Source organism: Heterodontus francisci, chromosome 47 (assembly GCF_036365525.1).
Source record: "Heterodontus francisci isolate sHetFra1 chromosome 47, sHetFra1.hap1, whole genome shotgun sequence".
Taxonomy (NCBI): domain Eukaryota; kingdom Metazoa; phylum Chordata; class Chondrichthyes; order Heterodontiformes; family Heterodontidae; genus Heterodontus; species Heterodontus francisci.
The window spans coordinates 17,221,788-17,240,398 of record NC_090417.1 but is presented as its reverse complement, the minus strand read 5'-3'; the positions used below and the strand labels follow the sequence as shown (position 1 = coordinate 17,240,398).

Sequence of the window (18,611 nt, the reverse complement as noted above, 5' to 3'; positions counted from 1 at the left end):
CCAAGGTCATGAAAGGTCACCATGCACAGAACTGCACAGACGATCCCATTCCCACCAGCACAACCTGTTCTCTGAAGGCTGCCTTTAAACGTAATAAGATCATAAGAACTAGGAGCAGGAGTCGGCCGTCCGGCCCCTCGAGCCTGCTCCGCCATTCAATAAGATCATGGCTGATCTTTTCGTGGACTCAGATCCACTTACCCGCGCTCCCACTGTATCCCTTAATTCATTTATTGTTCAAAAAGATATCTACCTTAGCTTTAAAAACGTTTACTGAAGAAGCATCAACTACTTCACTGGGCAAGGAATTCCATAGATTTACAACCCTCTGGGTGAAGAAGTTCCTTCTTAATTCAGTCCTAAATCTGCTCCCTCTAATCTTGAGGCTATGCCCTCTTGTCCTAGCTTCACCTGCCAGTGGAAACATCCTCTCTACTTGTATCTTATCTATTCCCTTCATGATTTTATATGTTTCGATAAGATCCCCCCTCATTCTTCTGAATTCCAATGAATATGATCCCAATCTACTCAGTCTCTCCTCATAAACCAATCCCCTCAACTCCGGAATCAACCTAGTGAACCTCCTCTGCACCCTCTCCAGTGCCAGTACATCCTTTCTCAAGTAAGAAGACCAAAACTGCACACAGTACTCCAGGTGCGGCCTCACCAGTACCCTATACAGCTGCAACATAACCTCTCTGCTTTTAAACTCAATCCCTTTAGCAATGAAGGACAAAATTCCATTTGCCTTCCTAATTACTTGCTGTACCTGCAGACCAACCTTCTGCGATTCATGCACAAGGACGCCCAGGTCCCTCTGCATAGCAGTATGCTGCAACTTTTTACCATTCAAGTAATAATCCTTTTTACTGTTACTCCTACCGAAATGAATGACTTCACATTTATTAACATTGTTTTCCATCTGCCAGACCTTTGCCCACTCACTCAATGTATCTATGTTCCTCTGCAAAGTTTCACAGTCATCTGCACACTTTGCTCTGCCACTCATCTTAGTGTCATCTGCAAACTTTGACACCTTACACGTGGTCCCCAACTCCAAAACATCTATATAAATTGTAAATAATTGCGGTCCCAATACCGATCCCTGAGGCACACCACTAGTGACTGATTGCCAACCAGAATAGCACTCATTTATCCCCACTCTCTGCTTCCTGTTAGTCAACCAATCCTCTATCCATGCTAATACTTTACCCCTAACGCCATGCATCCTTATCTTATGCAGCAGCCTCTTGTGCGGCACCTTGTCGAAGGCCTTTTGGAAATCTAGGTACACCGCATCCACTGGGTCCCCATTGTCCACCTTGCTTGGAATGTCATCATACCAAAAGATTTGTCAAGCATGACCTGCCCTTCATGAACCCATGCTGCGTCTGCCCAATGGGACAATTTCTATCGCGATGCCCTGCTATTTCTTCCTTGATAATAGACTCAAGCATCTTCCCCACTACAGAGGTTAAGCTAACCGGTCTATAATTCCCCATCTTTTGTCTACCTCCCTTTTTAAACAGTGGCGTCACATGTGCTGTTTTCCAATCTGCTGGGACTACCCCAGAGTCCAGCGAATTTTGGAAAATTACCGCCAGTGCACCTGCTATTTCTCCCGCCATCTCTTTTAGTACCCTGGGATGCATTCCATCAGGGCCAGGAGACTTATCAATCCTTCGCTCCATTAGCTTGCCCAACACTACCTCTTCCATAATAATGATTGTTTCCAGGTCCTCACCTACGTTCGTCTCTTTGTCAATTACTGGCATGTTATTAATGTCCTCCACTGTGAAGACCGATACAAAATACCTGTTCAATGCCTCGGCCATTTCATCATATCCCATAACTAAATTCCCCTTCTCATCCTCTAAAGGACCAACGTTTACTTTAGCCACTCTTTTTCGTTTTATATATTTATGGAAACTTTTGCTATCTGTCTTTATATTCTGTGCTAGTTTTTTCTCATGTTCTATCTTACTTTTCTTTATAGCTCTTATTGTGGCTTTCTGTTGACCTTTGAAGTTTTCCCAATCTTTTAGTTTCATGCTGTTTTTGGCCACTTTGTATGCCTTCTCTTTCAATTTGATAGCCTCCCTTATTTCCTTAGACACCCATGGCAGATTACCCCTTTTCTTCCAGTCCTTCCTTTTCACTGGAATATACTTTTGCTGAGCACTTTGAAAAATTACTTTGAAAGTCCTCCACTGCTCGTCAACTGTCCCACCATAAAATCTTTGTTTCCAGTCTACTTTCGCCAAGTCCTCCCTCATTCTATTGTAGTCCCCCTTGTTCAAGCGCAGGACCCTGGTATTGGATTTTATCTTCACACTCTCCATCTGTATTCTAAATTCAACCATACTGTGATCACTCCTTCCAAGAAGATCCCTAACTATGAGGTCATTAATTATTCCTGTCTCATTACACAGGACTAGATCTAGGATAGCTTGCTCCCTCGTCGGTTCCATTACATACTGTTCAAGAAAACTATCACGGTTACACTCAACGAACTTCTCCTCAAGGCTCCCCTGACTGAGCTGGTTCGACCAATCTACATGTAGATTAAAATCCCCCATGATAATTGCCGTACCATTTTTACAGGCATTAGTTATTTCTTTGTTTATTGCCCGCCCCAATGTGATGTTATTATTTGGTGGCCTATAGACTACGCCTATCAATGACTTTTTCTTCTTCGAGTTTCTAATTTCCACCCAAATGGATTCAACCTCATTCTCCATAGAACCTATATCATCTCTCAGCACCGCCCTGATGTCGTCCTTGAATATCAGAGCTACACCACCTCCCTTACCTTCCTGTCTGTCCTTCCGAATAGTCTGGTACCCCTGGATATTTAATTCCCAGTCGTGACCAACCTGTAACCATGTCTCCGTAATGGCTACCAAATCATATTGATTCGCGATGATTTGTGCCGTTAACTCATCAACCTTGTTACGAATGCTACGAACATTCAGGTAAAGTGCCTTTATGCTAGCTTTCTTACCCTCATGATTCCCAACATCTCTAATAATAACTCCTGAGTTATCCTTCCTTTCTGCTTCTTTCATAGTCTGCCTTGAACTTAAACCCTCCTGCACACATGTTAACCTGCTGCTTACCTTTTTATTTACCATCATACTCCCTGTCGTTTTCCCTTTCCCTTCCCCCCGACTCACTAGTTTAAAGTCCTGGAGACCACCCTATTTATCCGTTTCGCTAGAACACTGGTTCCAGATCGGTTCAGGTGGAGACCGTCCCATCGGTACAGATCCCCCCGGTTCCAAAACTGATGCCAATGCCCCATGAAATGGAACCCCTCTTTCCCACACCACTCCCTTAGCCACGTGTTTACTTCCCTAATATTCTTATCCCTAAGCCAATTTGCACGTGGCTCGGGCAGTAATCCGGAGATTATGACCCTCGAGGACCTGTTCCTTAATTTCGTTCCTAGTGCTTTATAATCCCCAAACAGGTCCTCCATCCTAGCCTTGCCTATGTTGTTGTCCCAACGTGGACCACAACAACTGGATCCTCCCCCTCCCGCTCCAATATCCTTTCAAGCCGGTCAGAGATGTCCTGCACCCTGGCACCGGGCAGGCAACACACCATGCGGGACTCCCGATCTGGCTTGCAAAGGATACTATCTATCCCCCTAATTATAGAATCCCCTATAACTACCACTTGTCTTTTTGCTCCCCTCTCTTGAATGGCCTTCTGCACCATGGTGCCATGGTCAGTTGGCTCATCCTCCCCGCAGCCCTTTTCCTCATCCACACAGGGAGCAAGTATCTCGTACCTGTTGGATAAGGTCAAAGGCTGAGGCTCCTCCAGTCCTGAACTCAGGATCCCCCTACCTGCCTCACTTGCAATCACACCCTGTTGTCCCTGATCACTAACTGAATTTGAATTACTTAATCTACCAGGTGTGACTGCCTCCTGAAACAAAACGTCCAGGTAACTCTCCCCCTCCCGGATGTGCCGCAGTGTTTGAAGCTCAGATTCCAGATCATCAACTCTGAGCCGGAGTTCTTCCAGCAACCAACACTTGCTGCAGATGTGGTCCCTGCCGTTCACACTGGGGTCAGCCAGCTCCCACATCATACAGCTACAGCACATCACCTGCCCAGCCATCTCTACTTAGTTAATTACTTTATTACTTCATATAAATTTATGAGTTAAATACTTTCTGATACTTCTCTGCTATGGTCTTTTTCAAATAACCAATTAATAGATAAATCAAAAAAAGAAAGTAAAAAAAAAAGTAAATTTTTAACCAATCACACGATAGAGAAGAAATAAAAAAGCTTACCTTCTCAACACACCTGAGTCCTTTTTTTTGGTTAGAGGAGGAGGACGGGTGGGAGACACTACACGTGTAGTGTCTCGGGCTCAGCCACGCCCAAATATATCGGTTTGTACTTACCCAGCAGTCCCCTGGTCCGCCAAAACAAAAGGTAATTTACTTTAAGCTGAAACTGACCTTCCCAGCTGATAACTCGCTCGCACTATCTCTGCTTCCGAAAAAGCTGCTGCAACAAAAGGTAAGTTATTTTAAACTGCCCAAATATATAGGTTTTTACTTACCCAGCAGTCCCCTGGTCCGCCAAAACAAAAGGTAATTTACTTTAAGCTGAAACTGACCTTCCCAGCTGATAACTTGCTTGCAGCGGATAATCACAGAGGTGCAGGTCAGGAGTTCAAATCCCACCAAGGGAGGTTATTAAACTGAACTCAATAAATCTGACAATTTGATGGCCTCCCAAAATAGGCATGATAACAAAAGCTGTGGGATTGTCGTAAGAATTCAACTTGCTCATGAAAGTCCTTCAGAAATGGGCACCTATCACCCCTCTACGTGACACTGAGGTGATGTAGTAAGCTCTTCAAAGAAGGAGACTTGCATTTATATAGCGCCGTTCACAACCTCAGGGCATCCCACCCAATTAACTGCAGTTACCATGATAATGTAAGAAACACAGCAGCCAATTTGTGCACAGCAAGCTCCCACGGACAGCGGTAAGATAATAATAATCAGTGATGTTGGTCAAAGGATAAATATTGGAGAAGACGCCTGGGAGAACTCCACTGCTCTTCTTCCAAGTAACGCCATAATATCTTTTACATCCACCTGAGAGGGCAGACGGAGCGTCAGTTTAATGTCTCATCTAAGAGACGGCACCTCCAACAGTGCAGCACTCCCTCAGTACTGCATTGGGAGTGTCAGCCTGGATTTTTTTGCCCTCAAGTTGCTGGAGGGAGAACTTGAAGTCCTGACCTTCTTACTCAGAGGCAAGAGTGCACTGAGCCATGACGTCAAAGCATTACTAACCAGGCCCACCCTCACTGCCTCAGGTTAACTAAGGATGGGCATGAAATGTGGCCTGGCCAGTGTCCTTGCCACATCCCAAGTAGCAAGGGTGGGAAACAAGGTTTTAGCAGCTGACAGCTGCTAAAGGCTCAGAGTCGCATGCATTCAAGCAATCTCAATCAGAAGCAGAGATATTTTATTTAATCTGTGCTCTTTCAGTAAACTGCTCATCAAATCAACACAATGAATCCACCAGGCTGCCAATCATTCTCTTCCTAATTCAGCCTGAATACATACAGAGACATCAAGGCAAGAAAGAGGGAATTACTATTCTCTACATTACCTTGCAAAGAATAAAGAAAAAGACGCTCGGAAGGAATTAAGATGTTGAATATTAAGCAACAGTGACAAAGTCTGTTCTTAATCAAGCAACCCTGTTTGTGATCAACCCCATTTAAATTCATAGTTTATTTTATGTCAGAAATCAGCAGCTCCTTGTTTTTAAAAAATGATATGAATAGAGCTTGGAATCAGATTGTTCAAGAACATCGAACATGATGGAAATTCGCTGTTAAACGCTCCTGGAATGAGGAAAGGGTGAAAGGTGTGATGGAATTGGAGCTGGGCAGATGTTGAGTGCATAATATATTTTAATTTATAGGTGAGGTTGACTGTAACTCAGAAGGGAAGGTAGGTTTATGTTTTAATCAGGGGAAGAAAGGTGTGCATTCCTTCAGATCACCTACTTTTCACATTGAGGGTAAGCCTTGGCTGAGCTGAGAACACTCTCCCCAATAAAATTTGCAGGGCAAGGTGGAAAGAACAGGAGAAGTGGGACTAACTGGTGACAGACTGGAGCTGGTGATGAAGCCCAATGCAGTTCACTTGCTGAGGTTCCAGACGAGCACTGATGCCTGTATAATTGCTTGCCACTTGGAAGCATTGAGGGTGGGTTACATGTGGTAACCCAAATAATATCTTGGCAGCCAAGGTTATTCAATCCATCCCCTTCCTTCCCCGCACAATCTGAATCTACAACACGGACCTGACACTTTGCACTGATGAGGCGAAGCTAACTGCTCTAAAGACAGACAGTAAAGGACAATGAACGGTGTGGAATGAAAATATCACACCAGTGCAATGAACGAGAGTACGTTGAGGTTGAGCCTGGAGTACTGATTCATGTCCAGAAGCATTCCCCCAGAGTGTGGTGAGAATGCGGAACTCGGAGGGACTGGAACGAATAGTATCAATTGTTACAAGAGGTTTTATTTTTGCACTAAAATCTTGGAATTTTGTGGACATGGACACCTGCAAGTAGCTGCAATTTTTGGATGTTGACTTTGTATGCAAGAATAGGAAAAGCAAGCAGTTTCATGGAAACCAGCCAGGGGTTTTTGACCTCCTCAGAACAACACTTTGAATGGCAGGGGAGACACTGTGTCTGGCCATGTGATCGGCTCAGGAAGGTTTACTTTCACTTTGGACCCTTTGAAAAACCAGTGAGTCGGACAAGGAGCAGGCATTTTGAAACTGAGATCTGACCTGCCTGGAGACGAGAGAAAAAGACCTCTCTCTGTAACGGAAACCTGCATCTCTTGAAAAGAAATCCTGTATTTGAAAGGTGGCAGAGACCTCGGAAGAAGTCCTGCATTCAGTGTGGTTCCTGTTTCCTCCTGTGTTTTGGGAAATCCTGGAACCTGAAGAAAGGTTCTCCTGTTATACTGCTGCTGTGAGTCCTATGCAGACCTGTTGTTATACTTTTGATGAAAGAGCTATGTGTGTGACTCCTGCTGTAGCCAAACTGCCTTGAATGCCTACCCATCACAGACTGTTCATCAACCTCAGCTGGAGAGACTTGGAGTGGCATCCGACTATTCCACTCTGGGACACCTCACCCAACCAAAGAATGTCCTACCAGAACGTGACAAACCGAATTATTTTTTATTATTCCTTTTTATTCCTATGAAACAGTTGTAAACCAAAATCCTTTCCCCCCGGTTCACTGTTTTTTTTTAAATGTATGTGTGTGTGTGCATGCGGGCGAGGGAAATAAGGAGCTTTTCACATATATGGATTTATCTCGCTAGTGATTGAGACATTTTTTTTCCTAATAAGTAGTTAATGTTGTTGTTGTTTAAAGAAACCTGGTTGGTGTGCTTTATTCTGGGGACAAATAGAATTTCAAACTGACTACTCTACGGTCGGTGGAAAATTTATTGATATGCTGTGACCCGTGGAGAAGTGTGAAGGAAATCGAAGGATACACTGATAAGGTGAGATGAAGTCGTGTGGGAGGAGCACATGTGGAGCATAAGCACCAGCACAGACCCAGTTGGGCCGAATGGCCGGTTTCTGTGCTGTAAATGCAATGTTATTCTCTGTAATTGTTCCACTCATTATGATGAAGATCCATTGTCCATAAATATTAATTACATGACAGGAATATTAAACGTACAAAGGAATTGCTCCCAAAGGCCGGGTAGTTTAGTTTGTGTCTGTCGTTTATGTATGAACTCTCATAAAGTATTCATGAAATAAATTAATATGGGAATATTACTGAGATAAATGAACAATATTTTCGCATTCTAAAAGCCCCGTGTGATATATTTCACCTCTTCCTTCATATTCATGCTGCAGTTATGTAAATGATTTGAGGACCACAGTGTTGATGCATTGATGGCTTTTGTGATGAGGGCATGAAGATAATATGAATTATAGAGTGAAAGAGACTGCAGGGCATGAATATGCACTGCCTCATAACTGCTCCATTTACATCAAGTACCTAATCTATTATTCCATGGAGACCTGTCACATTTTCCATCAATAAGGGGATTTAATGTCCCACCTTTGTTGCTTTCTGTCAATTGTCTTCCCTTATACTGAGTAAGGATCTACTCTGCACTGTGTGTTTGCTTTGGGTTACAACTTGTAGTTTGTTCAACAGGAACATCTTACATGCAGTCGGTCCCAGACACCGATGGTGGTTTTAATTTCGAATTCCTTGTGTTGCCGCGTTTCAGGAGGTTGGCATGTGACTCATCCGTGCCGACCTGCAAGGGCCCCAGTTTCAAACCTCGGTTGACGTGATGTAAGATGATCCCAGTGAGCAAAGGGAAACACGAGGTGCAATCACCCAGCGTCGTGGCAACTAGGATGAGTAAAAGATAATGTCGAGAAGTTCCTCGTTCTGTTCACTGTCCATGCTGGAATATGTGAGTTCGTACATGCCTCATACACCCCCCACCCCCCCCCCGACACACAACTCCAGACTCACACACACATACACAACTCCAGACTCACACACCCACACATACACAAATCCCCCCTCCCAACGCACACACCTGCACAAACATTCAAACACACACAAAACCCCACACAATCAGGCTCACACACACAACCCCACCTGCACACACAGACACAAAGAAAATGTGGGGACATTTTCACTGGGTAGCAGTGGTAATATTACTCGACTAATGAACCAGAGGCCTGGACTCATGCTTCGGAGACATGAGTTCAAATCCCACCACAGCAGCTGAGGGAATTTAAATACAATTACTTAATAAAATCTGGAATAAAATGCTCGTCTCATTAATAATGATTATTAAACGACAGGATTGTTGTTAAAAAAACATCTGGTTCACTACTTCAGTTCAGAGATACAGCACTGATGCAGGGGAGGAAATCTGCCAGCCTTACTTGGTCTGGCCTACATTTGACTCCAGACCCACAGCAATGTGGTTGACTCTTAACTGCTCTCTGAAAAGGCCTAGCAAGCCATTCAGTTCAAGTGTAATTAGGGATGGGCAATAAATGCTGGCTTTGCCAGCGATGCTCACATCCCAAGAATGAATAAAAAAGAAACGCAGACAACCAACCCACATACACATCCACAACGTATCGCCATATGGGCCAGTACTTACAAAATGCCTTAAAGGGGAGTGGACAAGCTCAATTCTTTGAATAGTTGATTTTTATTAAATAAATTAACAAATTACATTAATTTTGTGTTGCTGTTGTTGTACCTTCTAGTATAGATTACACAGAAGGAAAAATATGGGAGCCAATGTGATGAAATAGTTCTTTGTTATTCTGCTCACAGAAACCTCAAGGGTTTCTCAATCAATAATCACTTCTGATCGTGATGAACTAAATTAGTCATAAATAAATTCAGCTTTTAAACAGATTTTTCTCATGGCAATTTAAAAACAGGATTTTAGACATTGAGGATGAAGATCTGGTTATCTTCTGGTCTCTCATGACTGTGGGCCAGGTGTGGCCAAGAGTGATGTTAGGAAGCTTAGCACCAACTCTGTCACTTTTCCTCTCAGACTGCTGTGACAAAGTTCCTTTTCTCTCTTAGCAATGTCCCAGGCCATTCACAGGCACAACTCTTTCCCACTATGCGATGGAGTCGAGCAAATGAGCAACGTGCAAGGGTTAGATTTGAATCATGTGACTGCACTGTGTGTATGGCCCCAACGTGATATAATTCATTGAAGTGGGATCTCTCTCAAAAAACCCAAGTGTGTCTCGCACCACGGAATATTTATGAAAACGTGTGTTATTGAACCAAATCCAATCTTTAAATCTTTCTTATTATCCTGGGCCAGAGAACATTCCTTCTCTTGTCCCTGTGAATACTCCGTCACTTCTGCATCCCTGGGCTGACTGCACACTAGAGGTCACTCTTGGGCCAGTCTTCAGTCCCATTGCAAAATAATGACCATCCACTCTTCATTCCTTCCCTGAAATTATCTGGTTAGTTAAATCTAATATTTTCTCTAATACAGTTTCAAAGTGAATTCCAAGGCATCCGCCAGTTGGAGGGCGATGCCATACTTTAAAGTGTGAAATAAAAATGGACTTGTATTTATATAGCTCCTTTCACAATCTCAGGATGTTCCGAAGTGCTTTCCAGCCAATGAGGTATTTTTGGTGTATGGTCACTGTTGCAATGTAAGAAACCAATGGCAGCCAATTTGTGCACAGCAAGCTCCCACAAACACACCACCACAATCTGATACTCTGCTTTTAGTGATGTTGGTTGAGGGACCAACGTTGGGACGGGACACTGGGGAGAACTCCCCTGCTCTTCGTCCAGTCGCGGCCCGCGGGATCATTTTCATCCGCCTGAGAGGGCAGACGGGGCCTCGATTTAAAATCTCATCCGAAAGACGGGGCATCTGACAGGGTGGCACTCCTTCAATAGTGGCACTGGGAAGCTAAGTGGGCGGGGGGGGGGGTGGGGGGAGAAAAATGGGTGAGTGGGACTGGGTGTGTTGCCCTTCCTGAGAGCCAGCAGGGGAGACGACGGGCCGAATGGCCTCCTTCTGCGCTTTGAGCCGTTCTGTGATTTTTGCGCCGCATTCTCTGGAGTGAGACTCGTGACTTTCTGACCCAGGGGCGAGTGTGCCGTCCCAGGCACAAGCGCTTGCTTCTGCGGACACTGGGTGGCACAGGAAGATCATCCAGCAGAAGGCGATGGATCGGCAGGCGAATATGCACAGGCAGATAGACGCAACTTTACATCTCGGGGAAGCAACAAAAAGGGGGAAATAAGGAAATGAACGATCATGTTGTCTGGCTTGAGGGCCACCACTCCTGACGCGTGGAGCAAGGCAAAAAGGCAGAGCTCCGTGAAGTCCCACAGCCGGTGCGGGCATTGAACCCGCAGTCTTTCTGCATTTACACGCAAAATTAGGAACAAACAGCAACCAACTCATTCCATGAACCAGCACCAGAGAGAAAGGGGCAGAGACTTTACAATTCTGCTCTCACCCTCCGCAGTACAGTCCCGGACAGACAAAAAAAAACAGTCCCGTTTCTGTCCAGGGGCAGATCTCTTTATCTCTCCCCCTCTCTCTCTGTCGCTCTTTCTCTCTCTCACACACACGTTCGCTCCGAGCCTTTTGCTTGCGTTCATTCTGACGCCAGTCCCTTCCCTCCTCTTTGTTCCTTCCCCAAACATCTGCAGGTGCCCTCAGAATTCAGCGAGCTCCCCTCCTGCTAAAAACAACAACAACAACAACAAAAACAGCTCAGTGGGTGGGGTGGGGGGGGTGGGGGGGTTGGTTAACTGTTCCCATTCCTGGGTGTCTTGCTGCGACGCCCCAAAGGCTGGGCGAAAGCTCTTCTCTCTCAGTTTGTTGGGACAGAGGCGAGCGGACGGAGCCGAGGATTTTTCCTCCCGGACCACAGCACTCAGGTTTTGCTCCAGATCTGACCGCACGGGAGGCGGAGAGACCTGCAAGCCTTTCAGGATTTCGTCAACTTCACTGCAGCTTGCGCTTTCAATGGGATCCGAGCTCCGGTGGGAAGGGAATCGATGTTCCCAGTCACAGGGAAGATCCAGAAAGCCAAGTTATCATTTCCACTCCTTGTGATCACCAGAAATCCTCTTAAAGGAGGCGGGTCCCTCCAGCATGAGAGGAGGGGGGAAGTGGAGGGCATAAACACATAAAAATAAGAGGAAAAAGAGAGACGAAAGTTGGCAATGAACGCATTTTAATTCGATTTGGATCCGCGCTTGGATGAAAAGGACGGCAGCCAAGGGAGGAAAAGAAAAAAGCAGGATTGGGTTGGAGAAAGTGTCCGCTTTAAGAGAATTGCAGAGTCGGAGACACATTATTTGAGAAGACTTGGCCAAGTGAGAAGCCAGGCTGAGAGCTGGTGGATTTTGACCGGCGCAACAAACTGGACCAATCTTTTTTTTTCCCCAGAGGGGGTGATTTTATGGTTCTGGTGTGTATTCAACAGCGGAGTGGAGATTTCTTCAATGTGAATTCTCTCCATGCTGCACGGGGATTGCGAGTGGGGAGATGGCTGGAGAATCGGTACAACGTGGAATGCAAAGAGCAGCATCACTGGAGTAAGGGACTGATGCCTGTTTGCAGCTGAAATCCGTCCCACATCCAGAGGTTGACCCAGGCAGTCTCACCTGCCCACTCCATAATAACCCCAATCTGTTGAGAATTTACCATGATCTGTGCAAACCTGTTCATAACTCTGATTTTCATCGGTGAGTAAGGAGGGAGTTCTTTTTTTTTTGAAACAATTTACTGCTTGATGGGGGAATTTGGGAGGGTGAGGAGTGTATCTGCGGAGATGGAAGTGTCAGCCGTGTCAGAGAGTCAGCTCACCGTGGACCACAAGCTAATTCGCTTCATTTCCTTTAGTTTGAGGTAGAGTGACAGCAAAGAGCCAATGAGATAGTTAACTTAAAGCTTTAATGAATGTGGAGAGAGGGGTCTGGAGCAGGAGAAGATGGGATGTAAAATGAACGATCCCCATTCTGTTCACCCCCACCTCTGGCTTGCAAGCACTGAGAACTGGACAGGGTTAAAAAGTCAATTGAGCTTGAACCTCTGGCTTAAATGCAAAGGTATGTCTTTCATCCTGAGCAAGGGGTATGGGCGAAGGATAATCCACAGTGAAGAATGTTTCTCTGTGTGAGATCTCCCGGAACTTCATTGGCGAGGATATTTGAGGGCAAGTTTGAGCATTTGGGAAGGATAAAACCAAGGCTGAACAATTAAAGTGTGATAAATGCCAAAATAAAGCTTAAAATTCAATTGGAGAACAAATACATGGCCCTGGATAATAAGTTTCACAACGCATTTAAGGAGAAGCTGGATAAGCACACGAGGGAGAAAGGAATAGAAGGAAAATGTTGATAGGATGAGATGTGGAGGCATGAGAGGAGGCTCGTGTGAATCAACACCAGCAAGGATCAGTTGGGCCGAATGGCCTGTTTGTATGCTGTAAATTCCACGTAATTCGATGGAAATGTCAGTCTGCAGTTGGAGAGATGCTGTTCGCAAGTGTGCAGAGACTGTGGAGAGAACAGAGGAGGGAGACAATGAGACAGAAATAGGCAGATGCAGAGAGTGAGAGAGCAGTATTATGGGGCTGAATGTAATGTGAGCATTAAAATATTAACCTAAACACGTCTGCAAAAAGAAAAATAATATCCTATGGAAGGAGGTGGAGTAAATGAATATAATATCCCAAAATGCAGACAGAGAGCAGTACAATCGATGAGAGACACTAAATGTAATATTTGCACAACTGGGGCTCGGGAGAGCGAAAGTGCCCCCACAGAGATGAGAATTAGTGAAAACAAACACTCCCTGAAAAAAACAGGGGTGGAATGTGGAGGCAAGCTGCTAATGGGTGTGGAGATACTGTTCTGTCTGTATAAACTGTGTGATAGTGCTCCAGATGTTCCATGTTTAGTTACTAACCCTGTCCCTGCTGCTGTGGTTTAGGAATGTATCTACTGTATATCCTACAGGGCATTCACCAGCTGTGATGTTATGTATGCCTGTTTGTAAGAGATTAAGCCCAGTGACCACACCTAAAAAATGCACTCCTGATGAAGAAAAATGTTTCTTTTTTGACCCTGAAATAATATTGAGTCAATAACGCAGCAAAGTTGAGATTTAGGGCAAACAAGAAAGAACGGCTAATGAGGATGAAGTGACGTTGAATGAAGAGCAGGGAAATCTGGAGATAGCAGGGCAGCTGATTTACAGTTATGTGTGGAATAATGAACACAAGCGTGGGATTTAATCCTCCTCCTTCACCAGCCCTTCCCTGCCTCACTCCCAACCACAATTCAACTTATTCAGTATTCCTGGCGAGTCTTAATTAGACAGTAATCCAATATTGGAAACTAACCCTTCAAAACACTTGGAAAATTCAGTGCAATTAGAGGTAGAGTGACATTTGGTCAACTGGAGCCTGGGCACTGGGTATGAATTTGGAATTATACGTCGGCATAAATATGAGGCATTAAATACATTTCCAAATCACAGGTTATTTTTATATTGTTTCATGCACAGAAAATTTATCCAAATCTTTTGAAAATAATTCTTTTAAATATTTATCTGCCATCTTTATGAATATATTTTAAGTGTTTGTATAATTTGTCCATCTATATACATAGCCTATCAATGGCTGTGTGGTGCATTATTTGGTTAGATTTATAGTTAAGGTTGTTTTGAAGGTATAATTCTCGTTTTTTAAAAACGTTTTATGATGTCTTTGTTTTTTTTAACCTCCACTGTATCTAGACGAGGTGCTGCGTTCCGTTGGGGATCCTGGCCTGCCAGGTGGCTGGAGGGTGGACTGCGTGCGGGGCAATGAGCTCTGCGCAGCTGAGCCAGGGTGCAGCAGCCGCTACCGGACCCTGCGCCAGTGCCTGGCGGGGAAGGCCGCCATGCTGTTCGGTCCTGAGGCCAAGAACGAGTGCATCGCCGCTGTGGTGGCGCTGCAGCGAAGCCCACTGTTCGATTGCCGTTGCAAGCGGGCAATGAAGAAAGAGAAACAGTGCCTGGCCATCTACTGGAGCATTCACCAGAGTTTACTGCAAGGTAAGATATCCATTGGTTCGAAACACATTCCAGTCATATCACTGGGGCCTCTGGATTAACAGTCCAGTAAACTTGAGTTCAAAAGCCCACGGCAGCAGTTTGAGAATATTCATGGTTAAAAGTTGGTATCAGAGACAATGAAGTTAGAGCTGCCAAATCTGGCTGGACCTCCCCATTGCATGAATACCTGCCTCCAAACCACCACTGTGGTTCTTGGAGGTCAATCATCTCTGGCCCAGGACATCACTGCAGGGGTTCCTCATGGTAGTGTCCTAGGCTCAGCCATCTTCAGCTGCTTCATCAATGGCCTTCCCTCCATCATAAGGTCAGAAGTGGGGATGTTCGCTGATGATTTCACAGTATTCAATTTCATTTGTGACTCCTTAGATACTGAAGCAGCCCATGCCCACATGCAGTAAGACCTGGAGAACATTCAGGCTTGGGCTGATAAGTGGCAAATAACATTCACGCCATATAAGTGCCAGGCAATGACCACTTCAACAAGAGGGAATAGAATTATCCCCCCTCGAAATTTGACGGCATTACGATCACTGAATCCCCCACCATCAGCATCCTGAGGGTTACCGTTGACCAGAAACTGAAGTGGACCAGCCATTTGAGTACTACGGCTACACGAGCAGGCCAGAGGCTGCAGATTCTGCAGCATTTAACTCACCTCCTGTCTCCCCAATGCTGGTCCACCAACTACAAGGCACAAGTCAGGAGTGTGATGGAATACTCTCTACCTGCCTGGATGATTGCAGCTCCAACAACACTCAATGAGTTTGACACCATCCAAAAAAAAGCATCCCACTTGATGGGCATCCCATCCACTCATTATCTCTCCCACTAGTGCACAGTGGCAGCTGTGTGTACCATCTAAAAGATGCATTGCAGCAACTCAAAAAGCCTCCTTCGACAGCACCTTCCAAACCCGCGACATCGACTACTTAGAAGGACAAGGGCAGCAGATGCATGGGAACACCACCACCTGCAAGTTCCCCTCCATGCCACACACCATTCTGACTTGGAAATATATCGCCGTTCCTTCACTGTCGCTGGGTCAAAATCCTGGAACTCCCTTTCTAACAGCACTGTGGGTGTATTTACACCACATGGACTGCAGCGGTTCAAGAAGGCAGCTCACCACCACCTTCTCAAGGGCAATTAGGGATGGGAAATGACTGCTCAGTGATGCTCACATCCCATGAAAGAATAAAAGAAAATTACGTGAAATGTCTTGCCACATTAGGAAATTTTTCATTCTTTTCCTTGTCTATTCTCTTTCTCCAATTGCATTGCTGGTATTCTTAAAAAAAAATGACTTGGTGCATAGTTAAACACAGTCTTTGTACGAGCCAGTGTCGAACATAACTATTAGTTTCACACTCACACGGTGATGCAGTTAAAAATAGACATTGGCAGAATGCCTTTCATGTGCTCCAAGTCATCTTCAATGCAAAATACTTTGCTGTATTCTCTTAACTGAAGTCAAGGAATGTTTGCAGGAATTCTTAATTTTAATTAATATTGTAAAATGAGCAGTGATTTAAATTAATAATCAATAAATAGTTGATCAAAATGCACATCACTGAGCTTTGAAGAGAGGGTCAAAAAATCTCTCAAAGAATTAATGCTGTTGATGTATTGTTGCGGTAATTTTTACAGCAGATTTATGGGACAAGGTCAAGGGTCGAGTCTCGCTGGAATCTGCTTCAGTTCTGGATACCGATCCTGTCTCCTTCACCCCCAGTTGCGTAATTTGATTATGTACAGTATCAATTCACTGGATGATGGTTGAGACACTGCCCCATTCAGTATTTCTACTGAAGCAGAGCAATCTTAAGAGGAGATTGAGGAGAGTTTTTTTTCAAATATAAAGTTCACCAAACTCGAATTGGCCTTCTCTATAGTCTCCATCCCATTATGAGCATTTTAAATTACTTGGATTCCCACAGGGATTACTTAAGCAGTGGCCTTAAAGGGACAGGCCAGTTTAAAAGCAAAACATCACAACCAGGCAAGGAAGTCTGAGCGTGTGCACAAGCACTCACACCCAGACCACTTGTAGAGAACTCTTGGAAAGTGAAGTGTTTGGATTCAGACAAGACAAGGTAATAAACTTTGAACTGTGTATACTGTCTTTTTCACAGACTGTTGGACTCCAGTTAAAACAACCAGTGCACTGCAAGGGAGTTAGACCTTGGACTGAGCATGATTCAGAGGCAAGACATCTGCTAACCTTCTGACCTTATTGAAGGGAACAGTAGCATAGTGCAAATGTTACTGGATTAGTCATTCAGAGACCTACCCTAAAGCTCTGGAGATATGAGTTCAAATCCCACCACAGCAGTTGGGGGAATTGAAATGCAATTAATTACAAAACCTGGAAAATCAACTGCTAGTTTCATTAATAATGATCATGAAACTATAGGATTGTTGTTCAAAACAATCTGGTTCACCAGCCTTCAGGGGAGAAAATTTGCTGTTCTTTCCTGTTCTGGCTGGGTCTGGCTTACATCTGACTCCAGACTCACAGCGATGTGGTTGACTTGTATTTCCCCTTTTTGAACAAGCTCCTCAGTTGTAGGTGATCACCACCACATGCTCAGTTAGGGATGAGCAATAAATGCTGGCCTTTCCAGCAACGCTCACATCCCAAGAATGATGAACATAAATGAGCAATATTGAAAGTTGCCCAGTTCCAGCAGAACCCACAAGGCTTCTCATTCCCATTCGATCTTCAAGTGTTTCCAATCCAAGTTGAAAACACTCAACAGCCAGAATCTTTCAAAATGGAGTTCATTTAACTCTCTGTGGGTTGGATGCCTTTATTCACTCAAGATACAAAAACAGAGATTTTGGTTTTGTCCCACACAGGGCTGAGAGCCTTTGGTGTCGTTACTGATAGGAACTGCAAGTTGCAGTGGCTGATTTCCATGGAATTCTCTTCTGGTCCACATGCTCAGCGTGGGCATTAGGAGCACAATCCTCATAGTTTGCCAGAGAGTGCAGGGGGGCCTCAGATTTTTTGAATTTGTGAAACTAGGAAGGTGATCTGTTTTACCTCTCAATAATATTCCCCGGGTTGGAGGTGCTGAACATGTTATTATGTCACAGAGTAATCTTGTCAAAGAGCTTCATTACTGTCAGTAGCTGTGAAACGTTTTCAAATGCCAAGGAACGTGGAAAAGGGGAAGGCTGCAAATCACTGTAGAGACACTAAATATCTGCAAGGACAAGTTCTTGGTGAACCTGCTTGATTTTCCACAAGGTGACTCAAGTAGATGATTATATTTCATTCATAAATTTTCGAAAATCTCATTCTGTGCTTAAAGACTTTAAACACTGGCTGGAAAAGGACCATTGAAGTCCATCTGGCTTGTCACTTGAAAGAGTGCCTCTTAGATCACTCCCTCAAATATCTTTCAGACTCTCCCTCAAATGCTCTCTGTTTCCCCGGGCAGATGAATACACACAATCATTGTTCTCTGTTTTAAAGGAAAAAATTAAACAGAGATTTCAAGTGTCTGTATCTAATGTCTGTCCCACCATGTATTTTGGATGTTTTGAAACTACCGAATGGGTTTTGCAGAACAAGACTCGTCAAATGCACCAAAAATATATTTTTCCTTTGGAACGAAGTGCCAAGCTCAGATTGTAAAGAACACAGCAATTAAACATTGCTTGAAGGTTACTACTTGGCTAATGACTCCAATTTCCCCAGATTGTTATGGAATCTAAGATCTTCGGGGAATTTGCCATGACAAACAAATAAGTGGAATTGTATATTGAAAGTTAGAAAATGTTGGAAATGTAAGGAGGACTGTTGGTGACAGAGAAATGAACCAGGTCAACTTTTTAAAATGATACAGGGAAAGGGATTGGAGTAGATAGCTTTGTTTGAAGAGTTAGAACTGGGACAG

General features: G+C 44.3%; 1 protein-coding gene across 2 annotated transcripts in view; it reads left to right on the top strand.

The window, feature by feature from the left end:
- Nucleotides 1-11,413: 11,413 nt before the first annotated feature.
- LOC137357255 (GDNF family receptor alpha-2-like) overlaps nt 11,414-18,611 on the top strand; it is a 217,401-nt gene continuing 210,203 nt past the window's right edge. Inside the window, exons 1-2 of one of the 2 annotated variants that reach the window (XM_068023453.1) lie at nt 11,414-12,329; nt 14,386-14,685. In XM_068023453.1, coding sequence (XP_067879554.1) covers nt 12,290-12,329; nt 14,386-14,685 — 340 coding nt within the window. In that variant the 5' untranslated portion in view covers nt 11,414-12,289. The remainder of the gene's footprint in view (nt 12,330-14,385; nt 14,686-18,611) is intronic. The other variant, XM_068023454.1, reaches the window with a different exon arrangement.